This window comes from Calonectris borealis, chromosome 33, assembly GCF_964195595.1.
Source record: "Calonectris borealis chromosome 33, bCalBor7.hap1.2, whole genome shotgun sequence".
Lineage (NCBI taxonomy): Eukaryota > Metazoa > Chordata > Aves > Procellariiformes > Procellariidae > Calonectris > Calonectris borealis.
Genome location: NC_134344.1, coordinates 196997 through 222178, shown reverse-complemented (window position 1 = coordinate 222178; position 25182 = coordinate 196997). Strand labels below are relative to the sequence as shown.

Sequence of the window (25182 nt, the reverse complement as noted above, 5' to 3'; positions counted from 1 at the left end):
GCGCACTGTTGAACTTGGGCTCTGCGCACCCCTGGAGAGGGCTCTGGGGAGGGTGGAGGTGGGGGCCACCAAGGCCGGGGAGCCCCAGTGCTGGCTGGGGGTGGCAGCCTCCTACCTGGGGTCGCTGCTCCAGCACGGGACAAGTGTCAGAGGGAGCCCTGCGGGGCCCGCCTCTGCCTGGTGACGGGTGATGCTGCCCAGCCTTGCTCCTCACTGGTCCTCGCTGGGACTCCCAGTCCCGGCACTGGGCAGGGCTGGGGTGATACCCTGAACTGGCAGAGTCCGGCTCGCTCGGGGGTCCCAGCACCTTTCCAGCCTCTGCTGTGAGCAGCGATGGAGACTGGTCGTGTCCTGGGAGCTGGGGCCATGCTGGTGGCAGTGGTGGTGCTGGGAGCCCACCTGGCTCATGGGGAGGAGACCTCAGGTGAGCTCAGACTGTCAGCGTGGGAAGGGCGTTGGCGGGACGGATCCCACATGTGCCCTGGGAGGTGCTGGGTGTTGGTGGGTAAACGGTGAGGAGAGGACCCCCGCTGCCCCCGGCACCACCCCGCAGGTGTGTGAGGGCTGCCCCTACTGAATCCCTTGTCCTGTCGTCTGTCCTCTGCAGGGCCTGGGAGCAATGGCCTCTAGCTCCCTGTTTGGGGGAGATGCTCCCCCCATCTTCCTGAACCCCAGGAACAGCCTCTTGGCTTCAGTTCTGCCCTGCCTCCCTTCCCTTGGGCTTTGTCCCTGCATCCACCCCTTCCTATGTCCCCTCCTGCCCCCCCCCCATCTGGGTGACTGTCTCCCCTCCCCCCAACTTCCCTCAGGTCCCCGCTGGCACTTCCCAGTCCCCAGGCTGAGAAATTGAGTCCTCACGGGGTCAGGATCACACCGCCAGTCCTATCACAACTGTGTGGCTATGGGGGAGGCTGGGAGGAAAGTGGCGATGGGGAGGGGGCTCAACAGTGCCTCCCTGCCCTCCCCTGCCCTGCCTGGGCTGCTGGGGAGGGGGAGCCGGCCACCCTGACCTGCCTTCCTGCGCAAACAGCGGTTTTCCAGGAGCTGTCTGAGGGGGAGTGTCAGTACTTCAACGGCACCGAGCGGGTGAGGTTTGTGCAGAGGTACCTCCACAACCGGCAGCAGTTGGTGCACTTCGACAGCGATGTGGGGCACTATGTGGCTGACAGCCCGCTGGGCGAGTCTATTGCCAAGTACTGGAACAGCCAGCCGGACTTACTGGAGCAGGAACGGGCTGCAGTGGACACCTTCTGCCGGCACAACTACGAGGTGTCGAACCCTTTCATCGTGGAGAGGAGAGGTGAGTGCGTGGCAGAACATTTCCCTGGGGGATGGGCACAAACCAAGCCCCCGCGCTCACAGGAGGGGAGAGCGTGTCCGTGCCGTCCTTGGGCAGGGCTCCGGGCAGCCCCTGCGCCCTTCCACGAGGACGCGAGTCCCTTGCACCCTCCCTGGGCACGTCCTGCGTGGGGACCACAGGGACGGCCCTGGGCCAGGCTCGTGGCCCCTGTGCTCTCTCAGCCCCTTCCCAGCTCTCTCTCTCCCCCAGTTCAGCCCAAGGTGAGGGTCTCCCCCATGCAGTCGAGCTCCCTGCCCCAGACCGACAGGCTGGTTTGCTACGTGACGGGGTTTTACCCCGCGGAGATTGAGGTGAAGTGGTTCAAGAACGGGCAGGAGGAGACGGAGCGCGTGGTGTCCACGGACGTGATCCAGAACGGAGACTGGACCTACCAGGTGCTGGTGATGCTGGAGACCACCCCGCAGCGCGGGGAGACCTACATGTGCCAGGTGGAGCACGTCAGCCTGCAGCACCCCCTCACCCAGCTCTGGGGTAAGGCCCTGCCCTGTGCGGCACCCTGGGGAGGGGGCCCAAGCCCCGGATCCGGGTGGGGAGTGGGCTGGGGGCCCCCCCAGCCCTGACCCCCTGCTCTCGTCCCCGCAGAGGTGCAGTCGGACGGCGCCAGGAGCAAGATGCTCACGGGGGTGGGGGGCTTCGTGCTGGGGCTGATCTTCCTGGCACTGGGGCTCTTCCTCTACATGCGCAAGAAGGTGAGCGGTGGGGACACTGGGTGGGGGGGGTCCCTGGGGTTTGGGGTGTCTCCTGGGCGGGGGGCTGCAGTTCTGCCCCACAGGAGCTGCCCCTGCTCCAACGCTGACCTTGTCTCTCTGTTTCAGGGGGCTTCGTTCCCCAGGCTGCAGGTAACGTCCGTCGCCCCCCACCCTGCTCCACCCTCCCTGCGTGGGCTGGTCCCCACCTGCTCCGTACGGAGTGCGTCCCCCCGATAGCGCCGGGGCAGAGCCCTGGGGACACACGGTCCCCCATCCCGGTGGTCACCCGCTCTTCTCTCCCCACAGGGCTCCTGAACGAACTCCTGCCCTTGCGGATCTGCTCCGCCACTGTCCGTCCTCTGCCCCCAGCGACACCTCTGTCTCGCACTGCCCCGTCCTGGAGCCCCACGTCCCCGCACTGATTCCCGGGGGTCACCCCCTCCCTCCCATCCCAGCCCAGTTTCGCTGTCACTGCTCTGCAGCCCCAGGGTCCCCAGGGCCCTGCGAAGGTGACCCTCGGCTGCTCCGGTTCTGCCTAATAAAGTGTCCTGGTACCCTCCGCCCTGGTTGGTTGGGGACAGTGGGGGGGTGGGTCACTCCCTTCCCCTGGCCGTGGGTCCATGACAGGGCTGTGAGTCCTCAGTGGGGACCACACGTGCTTGGTGGCCTGGGGCTGCCGACCGTGGGGGGACACTACGAGGTGGGGGCCAACACCCCATCCCGTGGCGGGGAGGGGGCGGGCAGCAGAGACTGCATCCAGCTGCCTCCGGGATGGATCAGGGATGGGGATGAGGGGTCATGGGTCCCCTCACCTGCTCCGATCGGTGGCTCCGTGTCCCTGTCCTGGTGCCTGACCCCACTGTGGTGGGCAGAGGCAGGGAGCAGCGCTGTGGGGTGGGGCCCCAGCGGGGGTCGCTGCTCCCGTCCCTCTTGCAGTGCCCTGCACCCCAACACGGCACCCCCCACACCCCGCAAGGACCCAGGCGCCCTGCCCCACCTCTGCTGCCGCTGCTCCTTCCCCCAAACCCCTCCCGCAGCCCTGCCAGCCCCACAGCCCCCCCCAGTCGCCCTGTTCCCCCCCACGCTGTATCGCCAGGACGAGCAGGGTGCAGATGAACCGGTGACAAACAGATTCAGTGGTGCTGAGCTGTCCCCAACCACCTTTACTGCTGCTCAGAAGCATCCCAGAGCCCAGGAAGCCACAGCCCTGGTCAGCGGGGTGCCCATGGGGCAAGGCAAGGGGGCACCGGTGGGGTGGAGCGGGGCTGGTGGGGCTCGGGGCAGGGATATGGGGTGCAGGGCTGGGACGTGGGTTCACGGCTTGTGGTTGGGCCATGGGGCACGGAGCTGGTTGGCATGTGGGGCACAGGGCTTGGCTGTGGGGACGGAGCTGGAGGGTGGGGCACGTAGCTGGGACGTGACAGCGAGGGCTGGTGGCGGGCGTGGGGCTGTGAGGGCACCCTGGGCTCCTGCCCCCTCACAAGGGGTCCCGCTGGTTGCGGGCGCTGTTCATTTTCATCGCCTTGATGATGAGGATGGTGCCCACGACGATGCCGACGATGCCCACGGCCAGGCCCAGGGCGCACACGAGGGTCTCGGTGCTCTCGGAGGCGGGGAGGGGCACCTGGGGCTCTGTGGAGGGGTGAGGGTGAGTGAGGACGGGGTGCTGAGCCCCCCTCGCTACCTGCAAGGGGAGGGGCCCCAGCCCAGCCCCCCCTCCTCACCCCAGTGCTTCAGGAGGGCGGAGGGCACCCCCCAGTGCTCCACGCGGCAGTCGTAGTAGTCCCCCCGGATGGGGATGAAGGGCAGGTAGGAGAACTTGCGGAAGGTGTTGTCATCCCGTGGGTAGAAAACGGTCTCGAGGACACCATCCTTCACCTCCTGCCCGTTCCTCAGCCACTTGATGGAGATCACGGATGGCCAGAACTTGTCCACGTAGCAGATCAGGACGTTGGGGTCCCCCAGCTCCACTCGGTATTTGGGGAACACCGTCACCTCGGGTGGCACTAGGGACAATGGGGAGGAGGGAGGAGTTAGAGCTGCCCTAGAGCCTGGGCTCAGCCAGACCCCACGGCACCTGGGGCTGGTTAGAAAAGGCCCTGTTGTGCCTCACTGCCCACCCAGGGAGACCCCCGCACACCACCCTGGGGCTGTGCCCGATCCCCACGTGCTCCAGGGCAGCAGGGAGCTGTGCACCCCGCTGCCGGCTGGGCCGCAGGGTGTGGGAGCGACAGCCCTGGCAGGGTCCCCAGGGGTGAAGGCGCTGGCCATGCCATGGCTGGGTTGTTACCGATGGTTGCCTGCGAGCGGTTGGACCTTTTAATCATGATCTCCAGGTTGTGTTTGCCTGTAGCCATGTTCTGCAGCGCTCCCTGCGCCTCGAAGCTGGTGAAGCTCCCAAACTCAGGCAGGCGCCAGACCGTCTCCTGCTTCTGCAGGTCCACGTGGAAGACCTCATCAGCGTTGAACGTCTGCAGGAACTCCCCGTCCTCCTGCTGCAATGGCTCAATCCGCTGCTGGAACTCAGCGTGGTGAATCGTGTTCCCCACTGCCAGAAAACAGGCATTAGGGGCAGCAACGCCCACCGCTGTGGGGCTGCCCCAGCATGTTCTCATCACCCTCCAGGGCTCCCACCAGGGACACCGCAAGGAGTCAGGGGGGCACCAGTGGGGACAAGAGCCCACCTTGAGCCTCTCCCCACCACCGCAGGCTCATGGGGCTGGGAGACATGGAGCCCCCGCAGAAGGGAGCCCCGGGCCCCCCATCTTTGCCCCATCTCCAGCAGTGTCCTCTCCAGGGCAGTTTGTCATCCTGAGGCTGGGGCCAGTGATGGTCTAGCTCCCTGGCCCGCTCCCAGACACGCTGTGGGGTGGGGTGGGAGGTCCCAGGGCCCCGGGGCAGCAGCGCTCCTGCCCCACGCCTCAACATCCCCTTCGGCCAGGCCACCGGAGCTCTTGCAAAGTGACACTCCTGATCACTGGGTCTTGCAGGGACCTGACCCACAGAGCCAGGGCACTGGGTGGGTGGCAGGGGGGGCAGGGAGACCTGGACAGGGCGTCCTTCCCTTCCTACAGCCTGCCCTCCTGGCGTGTGCCTGGGGCCCCTCCCCACCCAGCGGTCACCCGCAGCCAGGGAGGGACGGAGCTCCCCATGCCCTGGGCAGTGCCCGATCCTGCCCTGGTACCAGACCCCACGAGTCCAGGGCCCCCCACACCCCACCTCTGCCCCCAGACCCACCACCGCAAGGCCCCGGTGCCCTCACGCACCTTTCACAGCCCCCGTGCCCCGCAGGGTCAGCGCAGCCAGCAGCACCAGCGGGATGCCCCGTCCTCCGGCCATCGCCTCTCCTGGCACCGAGCAGTGAGAGGGGGACCAGGCGAGGGGCAGGCGTTGCTCTTGGGCTGGGGAGCTGCGTGCTGGGGGCCCCGTGCCCGGGGGACAGGGCCCCCCCCAGACGCTCAGCCTCTAGGAGAGAGCCCTGACGCTGACACAGCTGTTCCCAGGCAGAGCAGCAGCACAGAGCACCCCGCAGAGCAGACAGACAGACAGACACACAGACAGGGCCCCACTACTAGGACACGGCTTGTGGGCCCCCACATCAGGGTTCGCCCCGGGGCCTGGCTCCCCCCAGTCTCTGTGAGCCCTGGGGTCGCTCTCCCATCCCTACGGGCATGGGCCAGATCCTGCTCCCTGGCCCGGGGTGCAGTGGGGCGAGGCTGCAGCCAGGGGACAAGTGTCAGAGGGAGCCCTGCGGGGCCTGGCTCTGCCTGGTGACGGGTGATGCTGCCCAGCCCCGCTCCCCACTGGTCCCCGCTGGGACTCCCAGTCCCGGCACTGGGCAGGACTGGGGTGATACCCTGGCTCACTCGGGGGTCCCAGCACCTTTCCAGCCTCTGCTGTGAGCAGCGATGGAGACTGGTCGTGTCCTGGGAGCTGGGGCCGTGCTGGTGGCAGTGGTGGTGCTGGGAGCCCACCTGGCTCGTGGGGAGGAGACCTCAGGTGAGCTCAGACCCACGGCATGGGGGGGTGCTGGGTGCTGGAGGGGGATTAGGCCCTAAACAGAGATTGGGGTGGAGCTGGGTGCAGGAAGCTGCTGTGAAGGGAGGAGATGAGTGGAAAAGGGGGAGCAGGATGGCGTAGAGGGGGGATCCCATGGCATCCTCCCCACCTCCCGCAGTCCATGGGCACTGGTGCAGCTCCCCGGGCCCTGGGGGTGGCTGGGGAGAGGGAGTCACAGCAGGAGCGCTGACCTCCCCATGTCTGCACGAGCAGGGTATTTCCAGGACACGTTTAAGGGCGACTGTTACTTCACCAACGGCACCGAGCGGGTGAGGTTTGTGGCGAGGTTCATCTACAACCGGCAGCAGTTCGTGCACTTCGACAGCGATGTGGGGCACTTTCTGGCTGACAGCCCGCTGGGCGAGCCTGATGCCAAGTACTGGAACAGCCAGCCGGACATACTGGAGCAGAAACGGGCTGAGGTGGACACCTACTGCCGGAACAACTACAGGGTGTGGAGCCCTTTCACCGTGGAGAGGAGAGGTGAGTGCGTGGCAGAACATTTCCCTGGGGGACGGGCACAAGCCAAGCCCCCGCGCTCACAGGAGGGGAGAGCGTGTCCGTGCCGTCCTTGGGCAGGGCTCCGGGCAGCCGCTGCGCCCTTCCACGAGGACGCGAGTCCCTTGCACCCTCCCTGGGCACGTCCTGCGTGGGGACCTGGGCCAGGCTCGTGGCCCCTGTGCTCTCTCAGCCCCTTCCCAGCTCTCTCTCTCCCCCAGTTCAGCCCAAGGTGGAAATCTACCCCGTGCAGTCGAGCTCCCTGCCCCAGACCGACAGGCTGGTTTGCGCCGTGATGGATTTCTACCCCGCGGAGATTGAGGTGAAGTGGTTCAAGAACGGGCAGGAGGAGACGGAGCGCGTGGTGTCCACGGACGTGATCCAGAACGGAGACTGGACCTACCAGGTGCTGGTGATGCTGGAGACCACCCCGCAGCGCGGGGAGACCTACGTGTGCCAGGTGGAGCACGTCAGCCTGCAGCACCCCCTCACCCAGCTCTGGGGTAAGGCCCTGCCCTGTGCGGCACCCTGGGGAGGGGGCCCAAGCCCCGGATCCGGGTGGGGAGTGGGCTGGGGGCCCCCCCAGCCCTGACCCCCTGCTCTCGTCCCCGCAGAGGTGCAGTCGGACGGCGCCAGGAGCAAGATGCTCACGGGGGTGGGGGGCTTCGTGCTGGGGCTGATCTTCCTGGCGCTGGGGCTCTTCCTCTACATGCGCAAGAAGGTGAGCGGTGGGGACACTGGGTGGGGGGGGTCCCTGGGGTTTGGGGTGTCTCCTGGGCGGGGGGCTGCAGTTCTGCCCCACAGGAGCTGCCCCTGCTCCAACGCTGACCTTGTCTCTCTGTTTCAGGGGGCTTCGTTCCCCAGGCTGCAGGTAACGTCCGTCTCCCCCCAACCCCGGCCAGAGCAGCCCCCGGCCCACCAACCGCTGATTTCTCCTCTTTCCCCCCCCCAGGGCTCCTGAAATAACTCCAGCCCCCGCGCATCCGCTCCGTCGCCGTCCGTCCTTCGCCACCCCAGCCCCCCCAATCTCCACCTGCCCCCGCCGCGGGCTCCCCCCACCCTACCCCCTGCTGCCTCGGGGTCCTCGAGGGAGCAGGGGGGGGTCTCCTGCCTAATAAAGACGCGCCGAGAGCCGGGCCCGGGGCGTTCCGTGCTTGGGGAGCCCGCCGGGGTCGCCCCTGGGGGAGCGGGGAGGTTTGGCACCTCGACGGGGGGGAGAGGTGGCAGCACCCTCCTGCTGCCGCTATGGACCGGGGGGGTCCCTCTGCCCACGGGGGGGGGGCCCCCGTCCCCCCAAGGGGACCCACGATGGGGGGGGTGGGAGGGGGGACGGACACTCAGACCTGTCCCCACCGAGGCAGAGCCGTTTAAGGAAGGGGTCAGGGCGACGGCGAACCTGCGTCACCAGGGGCGAGGGGGGATGGGAGAGGCGTGCCCCACCCCCCACCGGGGACACCCCAAGGCCTGGGGACAGTCACCTGCCCTCCACGCGACACCGAGAGCGTGCAGGGCCGTGCTGGGCGAGGGGGGTCCCAGTGGGTGCTGTCCCCCGCCCCCGGCGCCCCAAGCGACACGGGAGCCCGGGCTCAACTCGAATAATATTTTCTTTATTTACATGTTAAAGAATCGAAAGGTTCGAAACATACAATAAGATGAAAACACGGCTCTAAGGGTCTAAAGGGGGGGTGGGGGGGACTGGGGAGGGGGGGGTGAAAGGAAAAAAAAAAAAAAAAACCCAAAACAAAACGAGTAGAAAAAAAAAAAAAATTATACAGTCAACGTAAAAAACAGGCGGCCCCTCCCTCCCCCCTGCCCCGCGCGGGAACATGCTGCCCTGGTCGTCTGCTGGGGGGGGAGGGGGGGTATGTACAAGGCGCGTCCCGGGGCCCCCCCCAGCACAACGCGGCGCAAATAAATTAAAAATCCTCCACAGACGAGGGGAGGGGGAGGGGAGGGCGGCGGCGGCTCCCCCGGGGGGGGTGGGCGAGGGCGGGGAAGGGCCAGCCGAGTGCCCCCACGGCAAACCCAAACTCGGGACGCTCAACCCCCCCCCCCCGGCTTTTTTTTTTTTTTTTTCCTTCTTTTTAAAAGATTTTTTTTAAATTTTTTTTCCTGTTTTTTTTTTTCCTTTTGGTTTTTTTTGTTGTTTGTTGTTTTTTTTTTTTATTATTTTTTTTTTCTTAAAAACCCCAAACTTCTCCCCTTTGGAAAAAACCCCCTAAGTCAGAAAAAAAAAAAAAAAAAAACCAACCCCAACCCTAAAACAACAAACAGTAAAACCTGCTGGGGGGGGGGGGCGGGGTGGTGGGTGGGGGCCAACCCCGCAGCCAGCCCCCCCCTCACCCCACCCTGGCGACACCTCCGGCCTGTAAACACTGGGGTCTCCCCCCTCCCCCCTGCACCCCGAGAGTCCGTGGGGGCGGGGGGGCTCCCCCCGCAGCCCCCCGCCCCGCCCCGGGGGGGCTCTGTCCGCCGGGTGGAGGCCCTCAAGTCCAAGTTCACCTGGATCCGGTCCCGCAGAGCCTCTTCCGAACCTGCCCGCCCTCCACCCGGCCGCGCCGCCGGCAGCCGCCGTGGGGCTCCGGGTCCCCTCTAACCCGAATCCGAGTCGCTGGTGTCCGAGGACGAGGAACTGGAGCTGGAGCTGCTGGAATCCGAACTGGAACTGGAGGCGCTGAGGCGGGATACGGCCACTTGCTGAGCCGATTCCGGTTTCTCGCTGGCTGCAAGGTAACGGAACACGGTTCAGCCGCGCCGGCGCGGCGAAGGAATGGCGGGGGGGGGGGGCGGGAAGCGCGCCACGATCCGGCAACGCCGCCCCGGCGCTCACCCTTCTTTGGGGGCTTCTTGGTGGAGTTGAGCTGGCCGCTGACGTCCTGCAGCCGCTTCTCCAGCTCCCGCTTCTTCTCCAGCGCCAGCTCCTCTTTCGTCTTCCCCACCGGCTTCTTCATGGCTGCGGGGAGAAGGGGGAGGCTGGGTTGGGGCTCAGTCCCCCCCCACAAACCCCCCAAAACCCTCCCGGCGGCGCTTACTTTCGCTGTAGGGCTTGCGGGGCTTCTTCCGCAGGCAGGAGAGGACGTAGCGCTCCAGCTCCCGCAGCGTCGAGGGTTTGAGGGTCTCGAAATCGATCTCGATCTCCTCGGGGTTGGAATCGCGCAGGGAGGGCTCCCGCGACTGGATGATGTGCACCACCCGGCCCAGCTTCTCGCCCGGCAGCTTGTTGATGTCCAAACTGAGCTGACGCTTCTCGTCGTAGGTCATGGGTTTGCTCTCCTCCTCCTCCTCCGAATCGTAAAGCACCGGCGGGGGCGGCAACGCCGCTTTCGCCGCCTTCTTCGAGTTCCTGCCGGGAGAAACCGCACAGCGGCGTCAGGGGCTGCCGCAAAATCCGGCTCCATCCCAAAACCGGGGCTGGCAGCGCTCAGACAGGGTTTGGCTTGTTCCAATGGGTTCCTCGCCACGGTCGCTCTGCCGGGGAAAGAGTCATCACGGCCACTGCCCGCGCACCCCAGCGCCGCGCCGGGCACCCGCACTCACTTGGAGCCGCCGCCGCCGCCGCTTCCGCTGCTCCCACCGCCGCCACCGGCTTTCTTGGCTTTACGGAGCTGGGCCTGGCGCGCCCGGGCCTCCTCGTCGCCTCCCCGGCCTTTGTGCTTCTCCGATTTCTTCTTTTTCTTCTTTTCCCGCTTCTTTTTGGGTTTGGAAACGGGGCCCTGTGAGAGGGCAGCCAGCTGCTCGTGCACGGCCCGCAGCTGTGGGGGGAGACAGGGGGTGAGGCGGGCGTGGGGAGCGGGTCCGGGAGGCGGCACGGACCCTTCTCCGGCCCTCACCTGCTCCTGCAGCTCGGCCAGGCGGTTGGCGCGTTCCTCCTCCGAGTCGGAGCTCTCCTCGCTCTCCGACGAGCTCTCGCTGCTGCTCTCGTCCTCGTCGTCATCTTCGTCGTCCTCGTCATCCTCATCCTCGTCGCTGGAAGATTCCTCGGAGGAGGATTTGGAAAGAGCGCCGGCGAGCGGGGCCGACACCGAGGGCGGGCTGGCGTCCTGCGGCTCGTCCGGCATCTTGGCGTAGCTGAACTCGAAGACGTCCTGCGAGGGGAGTGGGGTCAGCGCGGCGGGCGGGGGCTGTCGGGGAAGGGTGGGGGGGGGGGGGACACCCGCCACCCCGCTCACCTGCAGCTTGCGGGCCATGGCCACCACGTCGTGGTCAGGCGGGTTGTACTTGTAGCAGTTGGAGAACATTAACCGGACGTCGGCGGCAAATTCTTGCGCGTCGTGGTAGTCCCGGTTCTCCATCTTCCGCTGCGGGGAGAGAAAATGGTGAGTGGGAGCTCCCGGACCCCCATGGGGGAACAGGAAAGCGACAGGACCCCCCCCCAACAAAGGCTCCTCCAGCCCCAGCCCCACCTTGATGGTGCTGAGGTCCATGGGGTGCTTGATGATCTCGTGGTAGTCGTGCAGCCCCAGGGCCGAGGCGTCGACGGGCTTGTAGAAGGGCCAGGCGTAGGCCGCGTGCTTCTTGGAGAGCAGCTCCTTGAGAATCCCGTTGCAGTACTTGAGCTGCTCCGATAGTTTGCCCTTCTTGGACGTCTGGTGCTGCTGCGAATCCGGTAAATCCTTCTTAGGGGGCTTGATGGGGCGACCGCTCTCCCGGCGCGCGGGGATCTTGGCCGCCTTGGCCTCCAACAGCGTGGCGGAGGGGGAGGACTCCCCGCTGGTGGCGATGATGGCCGTGGTGGTGGGGGTGGTGGTGTCCGCTTTCCGCTTCACGCCCTTCTTCTGCCAAAAGAAAAAGGGAGAAGAACCACGCGGCGTGAGGCTGAGGGGGCAAGAGCCGGCCCCGCGCTCCGGCCCCCCACGGAGCCTGCCCCGAAGCCGGCCCTTCTCCTACCTTGGCCACGGGCTGGGTGGGAGCGGGCGCAGCCAGGACGGCCGGGGCGGTGGAGTGCAGCGACTTGAGGAGCGGAGCGGAGATCACGGATGGGTGGGGAATGTTGACTATGGTGGTGGGGATGTCGGGGCTCGGGGTGTAGACGGCGGTGTGGGACACAGAGGAGACAGCCGGCACTTGCTGAGCAGCTGTGAGTCCCGCCAGGAGCGCTGGGCCGAGACAAGAAGCCCCCCCCCCCCCGTTAGCGGCGCTGCCACCTCGGGGAGGGGGTGCAAGACGCTGGGTGCCAGGCCTCGGGGAGCCCCCATCACCCACGACCCCCCCAGGGTCCCACCTAACCCGCCAGCCCCCCGCCCAAGTAGCCGTCCCCACCCCACGTGGCGTGGCCGTACCTGCTGCCCGGGACGCTCCCTTCTTATGGCTGTTCTTGGCCACCGGCACCACGATCTCCTGCTCTTCTGGTGGCATCTGGGCCACCTTCTGCAGGAAAATCTTCTCCAGGGTTTGGGCCATCAGCACAATGTCATCTGTGGGCTGAAGGGAGAACCGGAGGCAGTCAAGAGTCCGCCGGGAAGGTGCCACGGGACTCACCGGCAGCCGGGACAGCGCCGGCGCGGTTCTCACCTTGTTGTAGATGTAGCAGTTGGTGAACATGGTGTTGAAGTCCTGCATGCACTCCGCAGCCCCCCAGTAATAGTTGTTCTCCAAGCGTCGCTTGATTGTCCCCATGTCCATGGGCTGCTTGATGATCTTGTGGTAGTCCTGCGACAAAGAACACGGCACCGGCGGTCAGGGGAGCACCGGTGACCGCGCCGCGTCCCCCGCGTCCAGCCTCCCCCATCCCGCGGTCGTTCGGCAGCCGGCAAAGCGCCGGCACCGACGCAAAACTCGTGTCAGCGGCCGCCACGCAGGCGGGGTTCGGCCGCCCGCTCACACACCAGCTCTCACTCGTCACCCAAAGGCAGGCAGGGGGTGCATGGGGGTGCAAGAAAGGCCTCCGGACCTGGTCCCCACCCGAGAGTGCCACCGTCCCCTCCGCCCACGGTGGGGCGAGAGGGTCCCTAGGTGCCTGGGGAGGGAGCCTACGCTACGGGGAACGGCCGGAACCCGGCGTCTGGAGGGCGCGCGCGTCCCGCACGAGAGGTGGGACGGGGCTCGGGGAAGCTAACGCTAAATTTAAGAGCAAAACCTACGTGGAAATTACCTCCGGGCTTTAACTCCTTGGGCGCCACAGGTGCACGGGGGGGCTGGCGTTTAATATTGGGGTCACAGGATGTCTTCTACAAATTCATGGATGGGAATCTGCAAAACGCATTCAGGGCACAAGAGATTAGGTGGGGAAGCGTCCGGGTTACCTCTAGAGCGGCTGCGTCACCTCATCCATACCTTTGTAGGGGACATCGGGACAAGGGCGGGGGGGTGGCAGCTGCTCTGAGGACGTCCCCAGGACCAGCCCGGACGCCTATAAGGGGCTGGGGGAGGGGGCCGGTACGGGTTACGCCCCCGGGAGAGGGCGAGGACGGCACAGCCCAGGCACCTGCAGCTGCATCTCTGTGGCGGAGCCCCCGGGAGGGGGACGGCGCCGGCCCTGGCACTCTCAGGCTGGGGACAGAGGAGGGGACAGACCACGTCCGGGGTCAGGCAGCCCAGAATTTAGCGCTACGTCTGCCTAACACCCCCTGCCTGCACGCGCCCGGCGTAGGGGGGCGAAAAGGGGGGGGACACACACACACTCGCGCACGCCCCCGGGCGCCGTAAACTTCTCCCGCACCCGCCCGCAGGGCTCGTTACCGGCAGGCCCAGCTTGACGGCGTCGACGGGTTGGCGAAAGGGCCAAGCAAACTGGTGTTTCCACAGAGCTTTCATCACCACTTTGTGCAGATACTGCAGTTGGTTGGTGACCCGACCCGGCTTCTTGGGATTGGAAACCTCCGGCGGAGGTGGGTTCACCTGGGGGGATTGCAGGGCCGGCACCGACGCCATGGTGGGGCTCTCGAAGCCCTCGTAGAGGAGCGAGGGTTTGCGGATCCGCTTGCCGGGGGTCGACTCCGTCGCCAGGCCCATGAGCCCGGCATTGCCCTCCCCCAGAATCCTGAAAGGGGAGCAAGAGACAGGGTTAGCGGGGCAGCTCCGCGCCGCGGTGCCGCACCACCGCTTTGGCCAGAAAATTAAAAAAAAAAAAACCAAAACAACCCCGGGGTTTGGGCCATGGGATTCCCAGGAGAAACCCCCAGACGGAGCCGACTGCTCCCGAAGCGGCAATTAACGGCAGAAAGGTTGCCGCGCTCGGCTACGGTGCGGCGGAGGGAGACGATCAGATTCCCCGGGACGCGGGTGAGCTCCCATCGCGCGGCTCCCTGGGGGAATTTAGCCGTGAACTCCGGCTGCACCCGTTAATTGCTGCCAGGCGGGCGCCCGGTTCCCTGCCGGTGCCGGGAAAGCCGACCGCGCCGGCGCAGCCGGAGCCGAGAGGTTGGCACGGGTCCAGGCTCGCCCTTGAACAAAGAGCCGGCGCGCGGGGCTGCGCACGGAGGCGACAGTGACGGTGCGGTGACGGTGCCGCTGCGCGTCGAAGCGACGGTGACACTGCCGGTGTCACCCGCTCTCCGAGGCCACAGCGGGGAAGCTCCAGCGGGGTTTGGGGACACGGCGAAGCCCCACGGCGCGGCTGGACCGTTACGTCAACGCCGGGGCCAAGACTGCGGGCTGCTCGATGCCGTCTTGGTCACAAGGACCCAAAACCACCCGTGGGGACAGGCCAGGACTCAGGGGACCCACAGTCCCAGGGAGGCGGCGGCAGCGGTGTGACCACGTCACGTTCACAACCGACTCTTGCACCAATTTCAGGACAAAAATCAGCATTTCGTGGCAATGACCGGCATTTTATGGCACCGACCGCCAGCCGGGAAGCAGCATGAGGCACGGAAATATCGACAGAAGAGGAAAATTCTGTCGCAAGGCAAACCAGAAGACGCCACGGCGGCACCGGGGACCCCCGGGACATCGATGCGAAGGCTCGGGAGGTTTCCAAAGCGTGCGGGCAGCGGCTAAAACCAGTTCCTGCCCAAACTCCTGAACCTCTCATGCACCTAAACCGGGGGGGAACCCCCCCCCCGCTTGCCCTGAGCTGACCCACGGGTGACTGTCACCCACGGGTGAGGGCCACCCACAGGCCCCAACGACTGTCACCCAGCGCCCGCTGGCCTCGCCCGGGTGTCAGCGCTTGGCACAGCGGGACCTTTCCCCGGGGCTCCCGAGCTGCCAAGGGCACGGCTCCAGTACCAAGGACGGCGCTGGGAGGGGGGGACAGGGTGGCCCCCCCCGGTGACAGGGTCACGGGGGACGGTGGGGACACGAGACCCCAGCCCCACCGGCGTGGGCGGGAAGCGGCTGCTCCCATCGTCCGTCTGTCCGTCCCCAGGCCACCAGAGAGGGGGCAGCCGGGGCAGAACCCGACCCCACAGCACCAGGTAACACCAGGCTCCCCCTTTCCCCTGCACCACGGTTCGTGTCACCGCCACAACCCACGCGTGACACCAACAACCCCCCCACGGCGCCGGTACCTACTTGCTCTGGGGATTCACATTCTGCAACATGCCGGCGGCTGCGTGCCCGGCCCGCGGTCCCGGCCGTCCTTCTTCTCCTTCTCCTCCTCCTCCACCTCCCGCCGCCGCCGTCTCCTCCGACGACCCCCCCACTTTGCCCGGCGAACGGTTCGGCGGTACCGGCCCGGCGGGGCCCCCCCCCGTCAGCGCATCACCGAGCAACGGGGAGGGGGGACGAGCCAGGCGCCCCCTCCCCTCCCCCGGGCAGGGCGCGGCCGGGCGGGGCGGGCCTCAGGCGGCGGCGGCGGCGGCTCCTCCGGCCGGGCGCGGCGGCGAGCGGCGGCGGCGCGGGACCATCCACCGGCCTTCACATGAGCGGGCGCGGAGAAAATGGCGGCGGGGAGTTGCAGGGCGGGGGTACGTAGGGGAAAAGGGGGGGGGGGTCCCCTCTTCGGAGCCCCCGCCGGGCCCCCAAATCCTGCGCGATCCGGTCAATACAGGCCTCGCCGCGTCGTTGGGAGCCGGTTGCGTCCGCGGAGGCCGGGGATCAGGCGGGCCGCGGCGGTCCGGGAGGCGGATGACAGCGGATTGCACCGGGGAATCACCGGCCGGGCTCCATCTTGGCTCCCTGAGGGGAGGAGGGCGGGAGCGCGGGGGGGGGAGGAGGCCCCCTCGCCGCTGGCCGCAGGCAGGGGTCGCTACGGAGGCCGGGGAGGGTCCGGCGAGCCCTCCGGGAGCGCGGAGGCGGGGGCTGGGCCGCCCGGCGGAGGATGGATCCGGTTTGGGGCCGCCCCCCGCGCGCACCGGGCCCGACCCGCTCCGTCCTTCGTCCCAGCGAAATGGCGCCTCTCGGCCTGCCCCCGGCCGCCCTTATATAGACACCAGCCGGCCCCTCATTGGGCGGCGGCGGCGCTGACATCACCCACCCGCCCCACCCCGCCCCGCCGCGGCCTCATTGGGCGGAGGCACGCCCGGCTCGCCTCTCCCATTGGCCGCACGGCGCGCCAGTCACCCGCACCGCTCCCCTCCCCTCCCGCCCTTCCGCCCGGCGCCTCATCCGACGGAGCCGGCGGTGTCGGCGCCCATTGGCCGGCGCTGCCATTCGTTGCGAAGTGATTGGCCGGCGGGTCACGTGAGGGGCGGGCCCGGCGGGCGGAACCGGCCGTTGGCGGTTGTTGTCGCGCTCCCCGCGGCGGGGATGGGGGGAGACGGGGCCGGGAGGCGCCATCTTGTGCGGCGGCGGCGGCCGCGGGCGGACAATGAGCCCGGCGCTCCCGGGCGGCCCCGCCGCCTCCCCGCCACCCCCCGCGGCGCCGGGCACCGGGGGGATCCCCCCCACCCGCCCTCACCCCCCTCGCGGTGCTCCCACGGGCCTCAGGGCCCGGTAACACCGGAGGCGCCGCGCCTCGCCTTCCCCCCCTCACCCCCCACAGCGGGCTACCCCCGCGGCCGCCGCTCCCCACGGACCCCTGGGGCGCGCCAGGCCCCCCTCACGACACGGGGGATGCGCCAACCCCCACGAACACGCCGCCGCTGCGGCCGCCAGCCCCGGGCGGGCCCCGATCCGCGGGTACCCACCCCCCCATACACACCGTGGGGGGCCCACGCGGGTCCCGGGACCCCCACGCCGACCGTGCGGAGGGGGGTGCGCTCACCCCCACGGCGCCCGCCACGACCGCGGTCGCCCCACGGGAAGCCCCAACCCCCTTCGCCCCCCACTCACGGGGGGGGGGGGCGGCCTTCCCCCCCCCCCGTGGGCTCGCAGGACACGGGTGGGTCCCTGCCCTCCCCCCCACGCCGTGACACAGCACTTGGGGCCCTGCCCGCCGCCGCCCCCGCGCGAACACCCAAACATGGCGCTTTTCGCCCCAAACCGCCGCCCCCGCCGCCGCGCACAAAGCCGCCCCGCCCCCCCGCCCCACCTGCCCGTCACCGCCGTCCTCGCCGCCCATTGGCCGCCGCACCGACGCGGGGGCGGGACAGCGCTTGACTAACAGCTCGCCGCCACCACGTGACCTTCCCCCCCACTCCCCCCCGCTTCTTTATGGGGGGGGAAGGGCGAGGTCGCCCCCCCCCGTCACTCACCTGAGCCGCCCCCACGCGGGACCGCGACCCCCGTTCCCGGTCCCGCTTCATCCGCCCCCGCTTCGCGCCCCCCCCCCCGCCGCCCGCCCCAAAAAGCCCCGGTTTGGGGGCAAAAAAGATTAAAAAAAAACATCCCAGGGCAGAAAAGGGAGCCACGCGCTACGTCACCCGCGCCCCGATTGGCTCCCCGCCGTCACGTGGCGCCCCCGCGGCTCCCACGGCCCCATTCATCCCCCCCCCTCCCCGCCCGGCTGGGGGCCCGCGCGGCTCCGCGGGGTCCTAGTGCCGGCCCCGTCGGGGGTGGGGGGGGCGGCTGCGCGCATGCGCGCTGCGGGCCTGCTGCAGCGGTGCCGCGGGTGCGTTACGAGGGTGCGGGGGGTGCACCCACGGGGGTCCGTGGCAGTGCAGTGGGTGCGCCCACGGGGGTGCGGGGCATTGCAAGGGTGCAACCACGGGGGGGGGGGGTCCGCGGCATTGCAGGGATGCACCGCTTGCATCCGTGGGGGTGTCAGGTATGGCGGGAAGGCGCTGGGAGGGGGGGGCACCCACGGGGGATTGCAGCAGAGCCCTGCACCCACTCAGGGGGTGCACAGCATCGTGGAGGGTGCAGTGCACGCACCTATGAAGGTGCAAGGCGCAGGGATGGGGTGCACTGGGTGCATCCCAGGCAGAGGTGGGGTGCACAGAGGAATGGGGGTGCACTGGGTGCAGCGCGCACAGGGATAGGGGTGCACTGGGTGCATGGCACACAGCAAAGGGGTGCACGGAGTTGCACAGGGTGCAGCGCATGCAGGGATGGGGTGCACAGGGTGCAGTGCACACAGGAGTGGGGTGCACGGTGTTGCACTGGGTGCAGCGCACCGGAATGGGGGTACACTGGGTGCAGCACATGCAGCGATGAGGTGCACGGTGTTGCACAGGGTGCAGCGCACAGGAATGGGGGTGCACAGTGTTGCACTGGGTGCATTGCTCGCAGGAATGGGGGTGCACAGAGTGCAGCACATGCAGCGATGGGTGCATGGCGTTGCACTGGGTGCAACGCACTGGAATGGGGATGCATGGGTGCAGTGCACACAGGGGTGGGGTGCATGGTGTTGCACAGGGTGCAGTGCACAGGAATGCGGGGTGCACAGGGTGCATTGAACACTGAGATGGGGTGCACGGTGTTGCACTGGGTGCAGTGCATGCAGGGATGGGGTGCACAGGGTGCATGACACAGCAGAGGAGTGCATGGTGTTGCACAGGTTGCAGCGCACAGGAATGGGGGTGCACAGAGTTGCACTGGGTGCATTGCACGCAGAAATGGGGGTGCACAGGGTGCAGCACATGCAGCGATAGGGTGCACGGTGTTGCACTGGGTGCAGTGCACACAGCAATGGGGGTACACTGGGTGCAGCACATGCAGCGATGGGGTGCATGATGTTGCAGTGGGTGCAACACACTGGAATGGGGGTGCATGGGTGCAGTGCACACAGGGGTGGGGTGCACGGTGTTGCACTGGGTGCAGAGCACCGGAATGGGGGTACACTGGGTGCAGCACATGCAGCGATGGGGTGCACGGCGTTGCACTGGGTGCAGCACATGCAGGGATGGGGGTGCACATCATGCACAGAGGTGGGGTGCACGGTGTTGCACTGGGTGCAGGGTGCACAGTAATGGGGGTGCACTGGGTGCAGCGCACACAGCAGTGGGGCGCACAGTGTTGCACTGGGTGCAGCACATGCAGGAATAGGGGTGCTCAGGGTGCATTGCACGCAGGGATGGGGTGCACAGCGTTGCACTGGGTGCAGGGTGCACAGTAATGGGGGTGCACTGGGTGCAGCCCATGCAGGGATGGGATGCATGGTGTTGCACAAGGTGCAGTGCACAGGAATGGGGGTGCACTGGGTGCAGTGCATGCAGGGATGGGGGTGCACAGGGTGCATCGCAGGCAGAGGTGGGGTGCAGGGTGTTGCACAGAGCGCTGTGCACACAGGAACGGGGGTGCACTGGGTGCAGCGCACACAGCAGCGGGGTGCACAGGGTGCATTGCACATAGAGATGGGGTGCACAGTATTGCACAGGGTGCAGCGCGTGCACCGGCGGGGTGCTGGGTGCTGCAGTGGGTGCAGCGCACGCAGTAGATGCAGCGCACGCAGCGGATGCAGCGCACGCAGCGGATGCAGCGGATGCAGTGCGCGCAGCGGAGGGCTGCGGGGCGTTGCAGCGTGCGGGGTGCGCCGGGTGCCGTCACCGCCAGCGCCACGTCCCCACCGCCGCCTCTCCCCCATAACCCCCTGCAGCAGCAACACCCGGCGTGGGGGGGACACAACGCAGGCCAGGGTGTCCCCTAATTAACAGAGGCCGGTTATTAATTGCACCGCGGCGTCGCCACGCTAACGAACGCGAGCGATTGCAACCGCCATGCCGGGAGGGCGGGGAGCTGGGGGGTGTCCCCAGTGTGGGGGGATCCCGTCCCCATGGCGTGGGTGGGGGGAGCACCCAGCCCCACGCGTGGACGCCTGGGTCCACGCTGTCACAGCACCCGGGCGCCACGCGAGGTCCTTCTGCCCAGCAACGGGTGACGGGAGCCAGCGGGGCCCGGCCATTGGCGCCACGGCCAGGCCGCGGTGTCGGCACCCGGCAGCACCCGCCGGGTGCCGGGTGCCGGAGGGATGGGTGCTGCGGGCAGGAGCGGGGTGCTGGTGGCCGGGCTGCTCTGGGTGGCCCTGACCGCCGCTGTCACCGACGGTAGGAGGTCACGGGGCGGTGGCACCCATGGGTGGGGGGGGGGGGGGGGGGGCATGGACGTGGGTGGGGGGTGCAGTAGTGCAAGGGGGCGTGCATGGGGTGGGGGGTGCGGTTGTGGGGGTGCAAGGGAGGGTTGTGCAGCAGCGCGCGGGGCTGCGCGCCCGGTTGTGTGTGCGCTAGTGCAAGAGGCACCCCATGCAGGAGGGGGGTGCACCGGGTGCAGCACATGCAGCGATGGGGTGCACGGTGTTGCGCTGGGTGCACCGTGCGCCCCCACCTCTGCGTATGAGGCACCCCCATTCCTGCATGGATTGCACCCAGTGCACCCCCCATTCCAGCGTGCGCGTGCACGCGGTTGTGTGTGCGCTAGTGCAAGAGGCGCGAGTGTGAGCAGGAGGGGGGGTGCACTAGTGCAAGGGGGTGTGCGTGGGGGGGGGTGCGCTAGTGCGCAGGGCGGGGGGTGCAAGGGGGGGTTGTGCACTAGTGCAAGGGGCTGTGCACTAGTGGAAAGCATGCGTACGTGTGCGCACAGCACAAGCGCAGGCAGCGCGCGTGTGCGTGCAAGAGTGTGCATGCGTGCCCTGTGATGCGCGCATGCAACGCACACGCATGCAGAGCGGGGGTGTCCGTGCACAGCGCGCGTGCACGTGCAGCGAGTGTGCATGCAGAGCGCGTCCTTGCACGGTTTGTGTGCACGTGGGGCGTGTGCAAGCACCGTGTGTGTGCGCGTGCAATGCGTGCGCACGCAGAGCGTGTGTGTCCTTGCAGTGAGCGTGCGTGCAGAGCGTGTGCCCATGCAGAGGGCACGTGTGCCTGGGAGCGTGCGATGAGTGCGATGAGTGTGCATGCAGTGCATGCAAGCACCGTGGGTGCACGCGCAATGTGTGTGCATGCATAGCGTGTGTGCGCATGCAGAGCACGTGTCCTCGCACTGTGTGTGTGCACGCGCAATGAGTGTGCACACAGAGCGTCGATGTTCTTGCAGCGTGTGCATGCAGAATGTGTGTCCATGCAGAGCGCACGTGTGCATGGGAGCGTGTGTGCACATGCAGCACGTGCAAGCACCATGTGTGCACATGCAATGCGTGTGTGTCCTTGCAGTGAGCGTGTGCCCACGCAGAGCGCACATGTGCATGGGAGAGCGTGTGCATTTGCAGTGCATGCGCGCATGCAGCGTGCGCATGCACAGCGTGTGCATAAATGCAACGAGCATGCACGGTGTGTGCAAGCACCATGTGTGTGCACATGCAAGGAGCGTGCATGCAGCGCATGCAAGCACCGTGTGTGCGCACGTGTGCACACATAGCGTGTGCGTCCTTGCAGTGTGTGCGCATACAGAGCGTGTGCGCACACGCAGAGCACGTGTCTTTGCACTGTGTGTGTGCGCATGCAACGCGCGAGCATGCAGAGCGCGTGTCCTTGCACTGTGTGTGTGCGCATGCAACGCGCGTGCATGCAGAGCGCGTGTCCTTGCACTGTGTGTGTGCGCATGCAACGCGCGTGCATGCAGAGCGCGTGTCCTCGCACTGTGTGTGTGCGCATGCAACGCGCGTGCATGCAGAGCGCGTGTCCTTGCACTGTGTGTGTGCGCATGCAACGCGCGTGCATGCAGAGCGCGTGTCCTCGCACTGTGCGTGTGCGCATGCAACGCGCGTGCATGCAGAGCGCGTGTCCTTGCACTGTGAGTGTGCGCATGCAACGCGCGTGCATGCAGAGCGCGTGTCCTTGCAGCGTGAGCGCGCACGCGGCGCATGTGCCCACGCAGAGCGCACGCGCGCGTGGCAGCGTGCCTGCGCTCGCAGCGCGTGCGCGCAGGCGGTGTGCGCGTGCGCGGTCAGCGCGTACACGCAACGAGCGTGCACACGCGGTGCACGCCAGCACCGCGTGTGCACGCGCAATGAGCGCGCGTGTCCTCCCACGGTGAGCGTGCGCCCACGCACCGTGCTCACGCCCGCGCGGCCCTCGCCCCCCTGCCCACCCTGCAGGCGCGTGCCCCTGCCCGCACCCCTGCCTGCAGCCCTGCCCTGCCCGCAGAGCCGCCGGTGCACACCCTGGCCGAGGTGCTCTTCTGCCAGCCGGCCATGCCCTCGCTGGGGCTGGCACTCGCCTTCGACGCCGACCAGCTCTTCTGGTTCGACTTCCCCGGCTCCCGCTGGACCCCCCGTCTGCCCGACCTCCCGCCGTGGCCCCCCGCCCTGGAGCCCCCCTCCCAGCTCCTCCGCGACGCCACGCTCTGCCAGGACCTGCGCCGCATCCTCACCACCGTGGCCACCGGCAAGCTGCCGGAGTCGAAGGGTAGGTGACGTGATGGACATCGTGGTGCCCGTCCCTGCCCGCCCATGTGCCATGTGTCAATGTCCGCCAGGTGCCACCGTCGTCCCTCTGACGTGGTCCTCCACAACGTCCTCCTCTCTCAATTGGATGAGGTGGATGGACCGTTAGGTGGGTCAGGAATTGGGTGGGTGGTGGCAGCCACAGTTGTGGTCAACGGCTCCACGTCCGGATGGAGACCAGTGACAAGTGGTGTCCCTCAGGGATCCATACTGGGACCAGTACTGTTCCCTATCTTCATCAGTGACATGTGCCACCATCATCCCTTTGATGTGGTCCTCCACAGCGTTCTCCTCTCTCAATTGGATGGAGTTGGTGGATGGATGGAGCAGGAATTGGGTGGGTGGTGGCAGCCAGAGAGTCGTGGTCAACGGCTCCACGTCCAGATGGAGACCAGTGACAAGTGGTGTCCCTCAGGGGTCCGTACTGGGACCAGTACTGTTCCATATCAACCACACAGATGGTGGGATCGAGGGCACCCTCAGCAAGTTTGGAGATGACCCCAAGCCCAGTGGGCTGGTTGGTGCTCTAGAGGGAAGGGAACCATCCAGAGGGTCCTGGACAGGCTGGAGAGGTGGGCCCAGGTGAACCTCACGAGGTTCAACCAGGCCAAGCACAAGGTCCTGGACCTGGGTCGGGGCAACCCCAAAGAGGACCCAGGCTGGGGATGGAGGGGTGGAGAGTGGAGAAGGACTTGGGGGATGAAAAGCTGGACATGGGCCCGCAACGTGCTCGTCCTTGGGACAAGAAGGCCGACCATCTCCTGGGCTGCCTCAGAAGAAGGGTGGCCAGCAGGTCCAGGGAGGTGATGTCCCCCCTCTACTCTGGTGAGACCCCACCTGCAGCACCGCGTCCCGGGGACCTCGGGACAAGAAGGACGTGGACCTCTTGGAGCCGGGTCCAGAGGAGGCCACGGAGATGATCCGAGGGCTGGAACAGCTCTGCCGTGAGGACAGGCTGGGGGGGTTGGGCAGCCTGGAGAAGAGAAGGCTCCAGGTGGACCTCATGGTGGCCCTTTGGTCCTTGGGGGGACGGAGTTTTTGATAGGGCCCGTAGCAAGGAGGGGGAAGGGTTTTAAGCTAAAAAAGGGCAGATCTAGATCAGATCAACGGAAGAAATTCTTTAAGCTGAGGATGGTGAGACCCTGGGAGAGGTTGGAGATGCCCCAGCCCTGGGGACGTTCAAGGTCAGGCTGGACAGGGCTCTGAGCAACCTGATCTGGTTGAAGATGTCCCTGCCCGTGGAGTCGGTGACCTTCAAAGGTCCCTTCCAACCCAAATGATCCTTTGATCGATTCTATCCCACCCCGTCCCTTCTCGACCGCCGCAGGTGTCCCAGTGGCCAACGTCTTCCCGGTACAACCGCTGGTGTTGGGTGAAGCCAACACGCTGGTGTGTATGGTGGAGAACATCTTCCCACCGGCGGTGGAGATCAGTTGGCAGCTGGACGGGGTCCCCGTCACCCAAGGAGTCACCCACACCCACTACACCCCCACGGCCGACCTGGCCTTTGTCCGCTTCTCCTACCTGCCGGTAACGCCCGCCACCGATGACATCTACACCTGCATCATCACCCGCGAAGGGGACAACACCTCCGTCGTCGCCTACTGGGGTGAGCGCGGGGACGGGGACGAGGATGCTGGGGACACTGGGACTGGTGGTGACCACCACCCCCGTGTCCCCCCGTAGTGCCCCAAAACTCCGTCCCCTCCGAGGTGCTGGAGACGGCGCTGTGCGGCGCCGCCATGGCTCTGGGCATCCTCCTGGCGCTGCTGGGCATCGCCATGATCCTGGCGGCACGTCGGAGCGCCCACGGTACGGCCCGGACGCCGGGGTCCCCCCGGTGGGGGGGGTGGGGGGATGGGGTGAGGAGGGGACTGTCACCAAATCTGCTCTTGTGTGTCCCCCCCCCCCGCCCCAGGTTGAGAACGGGACGGTGCAGAGGCCGGCGCCGCTCGGTGCAGGAGTGGAGATGGCGGCGGGGGGGGGAGGGGAGGGGGGAAATAAGCCCCCCCTCTCCCCCCTCCCCCCAGCAATTAAACCCGTCATCTGTGGCTGCGCCCCGTGTCCTCGTCTGTCCCCCGCCCCGCGCCGTGGTGGCTTCTCCGCTGTCTGATATTGGGGTTCAGCTGGCTCGCACCCCCCAAAGAGCTGTCCCCAGAGGCGTGCCTCAGTTTCCCCACTGGGAAAGGGTGGAAGGGCGGGAGGTGGCCGTGGGAAGCACACGGTGGTGGCTTCTCCGCTGTCTTATACTGGGGTTCAGCAGGATTGCACCCCAAAAGAGCCATCTCCAAGAGGCGTGCCTCAGTTTCCCCACTGCCAAAGGGTGGAAGGGTGGGGGCGGTCATGGGGAAAACACAGTGGTGGCTTCTCTGCTGTCTGATATTGAGGTTGGGCTGGATCGCACCCCCCAAAGAGCCATCCCAGACAGGCGTGCCTCAGTTTCCCCACTGCCAAAGGGTGGAAGGGGGAGAAGTGGCCATGAGGAAGATACGGTGGTGGCTTCTCTGCTGTCTGATATTGGGGTTGGGCTGGATCGCACCCCAAAAGAGCCATCTCCAAGAGGCGTGCCTCAGTTTCCCCACTGCCAAAGGGTGGAAGGGTGGGGGCGGTCATGGGGAAGACATGGTGGTGGCTTCTCCGCTGTCTGATATTGGGGTTCAGCTGGATCGCACCCCCTCAAAGAGCCATTCCCAACAGGCGTGCCTCAGTTTCCCCACTGCCAAAGGGTGGGAGGTGGCCATTGTGGGGTCTTCTCCACTGTCTGATACTGGGGTTGGGCTGGATCGTATCCCATCCCCAAAGAGCCTTTCCCAAGAGGTGTGCCTCAGTTTCCCCACTACCAAAGGGTGGAAAGCTGGGAGTCGGCCACAGGGAGGACACGGTGGTGGCTTCTCTACTGTTTGATACTGGGGTTGAGCTGGATTGCAGCCCCCAAATAGCCATGCCGCAGAGGCGTGCCTCAGTTTCCCCACTGGGAAAGGGTGGAAGGGTGGGGG

General features: G+C 67.0%; 4 protein-coding genes across 9 annotated transcripts; 2 read left to right on the top strand and 2 right to left on the bottom strand.

Annotated features, from left to right (window-relative positions):
* Positions 1–48: 48 nt before the first annotated feature.
* On the top strand, positions 49–7742 carry LOC142074141 (class II histocompatibility antigen, B-L beta chain-like). 3 transcript variants are annotated; one of them, XM_075134616.1, is made up of 6 exons: positions 49–424; positions 6322–6591; positions 6828–7109; positions 7221–7327; positions 7454–7477; positions 7559–7742. In XM_075134616.1, exons 1-6 carry the CDS (start codon positions 334–336, stop codon positions 7565–7567), a joined length of 783 nt encoding a protein of 260 aa, XP_074990717.1. In that variant the 5' UTR covers positions 49–333; the 3' UTR covers positions 7568–7742. The 3 variants fall into 3 exon arrangements, with proteins under 3 accessions (XP_074990717.1, XP_074990715.1, XP_074990716.1); XM_075134614.1 differs by lacking the exons at positions 6322–6591; positions 6828–7109; positions 7221–7327; positions 7454–7477; positions 7559–7742 and adding exons at positions 1031–1300; positions 1550–1831; positions 1943–2049; positions 2176–2199; positions 2356–2608 and having other exon boundaries at positions 218–424; XM_075134615.1 differs by lacking the exon at positions 49–424 and adding an exon at positions 5875–6048.
* On the bottom strand, positions 3182–5460 carry LOC142074142 (HLA class II histocompatibility antigen, DR alpha chain-like). Its single transcript, XM_075134617.1, has 4 exons — positions 5316–5460; positions 4340–4597; positions 3774–4055; positions 3182–3681 (listed from the first exon to the last, which is right to left on the bottom strand). The coding sequence occupies exons 1-4, from the start codon at positions 5386–5388 to the stop codon at positions 3527–3529; spliced, it is 768 nt and encodes a 255-aa protein (XP_074990718.1). The 5' UTR covers positions 5389–5460; the 3' UTR covers positions 3182–3526.
* A 450-nt stretch (positions 7743–8192) lies between the features above and the next one.
* Positions 8193–15895, bottom strand: BRD2 (bromodomain containing 2). 4 transcript variants are annotated; one of them, XM_075134590.1, is made up of 12 exons: positions 15061–15895; positions 13285–13585; positions 12118–12255; positions 11886–12027; positions 11494–11702; positions 11010–11381; positions 10776–10904; positions 10437–10691; positions 10144–10358; positions 9639–9949; positions 9437–9559; positions 8193–9329 (listed from the first exon to the last, which is right to left on the bottom strand). In XM_075134590.1, exons 1-12 carry the CDS (start codon positions 15087–15089, stop codon positions 9199–9201), a joined length of 2355 nt encoding a protein of 784 aa, XP_074990691.1. In that variant the 5' UTR covers positions 15090–15895; the 3' UTR covers positions 8193–9198. The 4 variants fall into 4 exon arrangements, with proteins under 4 accessions (XP_074990691.1, XP_074990692.1, XP_074990693.1 ...); XM_075134591.1 differs by having other exon boundaries at positions 10144–10319; XM_075134592.1 differs by lacking the exon at positions 15061–15895 and adding an exon at positions 12698–12795 and having other exon boundaries at positions 13285–13451.
* A 3800-nt stretch (positions 15896–19695) lies between these two features.
* On the top strand, positions 19696–24232 carry LOC142074143 (class II histocompatibility antigen, M alpha chain). Its single transcript, XM_075134618.1, has 5 exons — positions 19696–19853; positions 21888–22148; positions 23514–23795; positions 23873–23998; positions 24105–24232. Exons 1-5 carry the CDS (start codon positions 19778–19780, stop codon positions 24107–24109), a joined length of 750 nt encoding a protein of 249 aa, XP_074990719.1. The 5' UTR covers positions 19696–19777; the 3' UTR covers positions 24110–24232.
* Positions 24233–25182: the final 950 nt, after the last annotated feature.

What these genes read in the sequence shown, in the direction of transcription:
- LOC142074141 (XM_075134616.1), top strand. Translation starts at nt 334, where the DNA reads ATGGAGACTGGTCGTGTCCTGGGAGCTGGGGCCATGCTGGTGGCAGTG. An exon ending in CCCCCTCACCCAGCTCTGGG is followed by an intron (nt 7,110 to 7,220) that starts GTAAGGCCCTGC and finishes TCGTCCCCGCAG; the next exon opens with AGGTGCAGTCGGACGGCGCC. An exon ending in TCCTCTACATGCGCAAGAAG is followed by an intron (nt 7,328 to 7,453) that starts GTGAGCGGTGGG and finishes TCTCTGTTTCAG; the next exon opens with GGGGCTTCGTTCCCCAGGCT.
- LOC142074142 (XM_075134617.1), bottom strand. Translation starts at nt 5,388, where the DNA reads ATGGCCGGAGGACGGGGCATCCCGCTGGTGCTGCTGGCTGCGCTGACC. An exon ending in GGGCACGGGGGCTGTGAAAG is followed by an intron (nt 4,598 to 5,315) that starts GTGCGTGAGGGC and finishes GTTTTCTGGCAG; the next exon opens with TGGGGAACACGATTCACCAC. An exon ending in CGCCCTCCTGAAGCACTGGG is followed by an intron (nt 3,682 to 3,773) that starts GTGAGGAGGGGG and finishes ACCCCTCCACAG; the next exon opens with AGCCCCAGGTGCCCCTCCCC.
- BRD2 (XM_075134590.1), bottom strand. Translation starts at nt 15,089, where the DNA reads ATGTTGCAGAATGTGAATCCCCAGAGCAA. An exon ending in ACTGCTACATCTACAACAAG is followed by an intron (nt 12,028 to 12,117) that starts GTGAGAACCGCG and finishes TTCTCCCTTCAG; the next exon opens with CCCACAGATGACATTGTGCT. An exon ending in GGCGGCGGCGGCGGCTCCAA is followed by an intron (nt 9,950 to 10,143) that starts GTGAGTGCGGGT and finishes TTCTCCCGGCAG; the next exon opens with GAACTCGAAGAAGGCGGCGA.
- LOC142074143 (XM_075134618.1), top strand. Translation starts at nt 19,778, where the DNA reads ATGGGTGCTGCGGGCAGGAGCGGGGTGCTGGTGGCCGGGCTGCTCTGG. An exon ending in GACCGCCGCTGTCACCGACG is followed by an intron (nt 19,854 to 21,887) that starts GTAGGAGGTCAC and finishes CCCTGCCCGCAG; the next exon opens with AGCCGCCGGTGCACACCCTG. An exon ending in CTCCGTCGTCGCCTACTGGG is followed by an intron (nt 23,796 to 23,872) that starts GTGAGCGCGGGG and finishes GTCCCCCCGTAG; the next exon opens with TGCCCCAAAACTCCGTCCCC.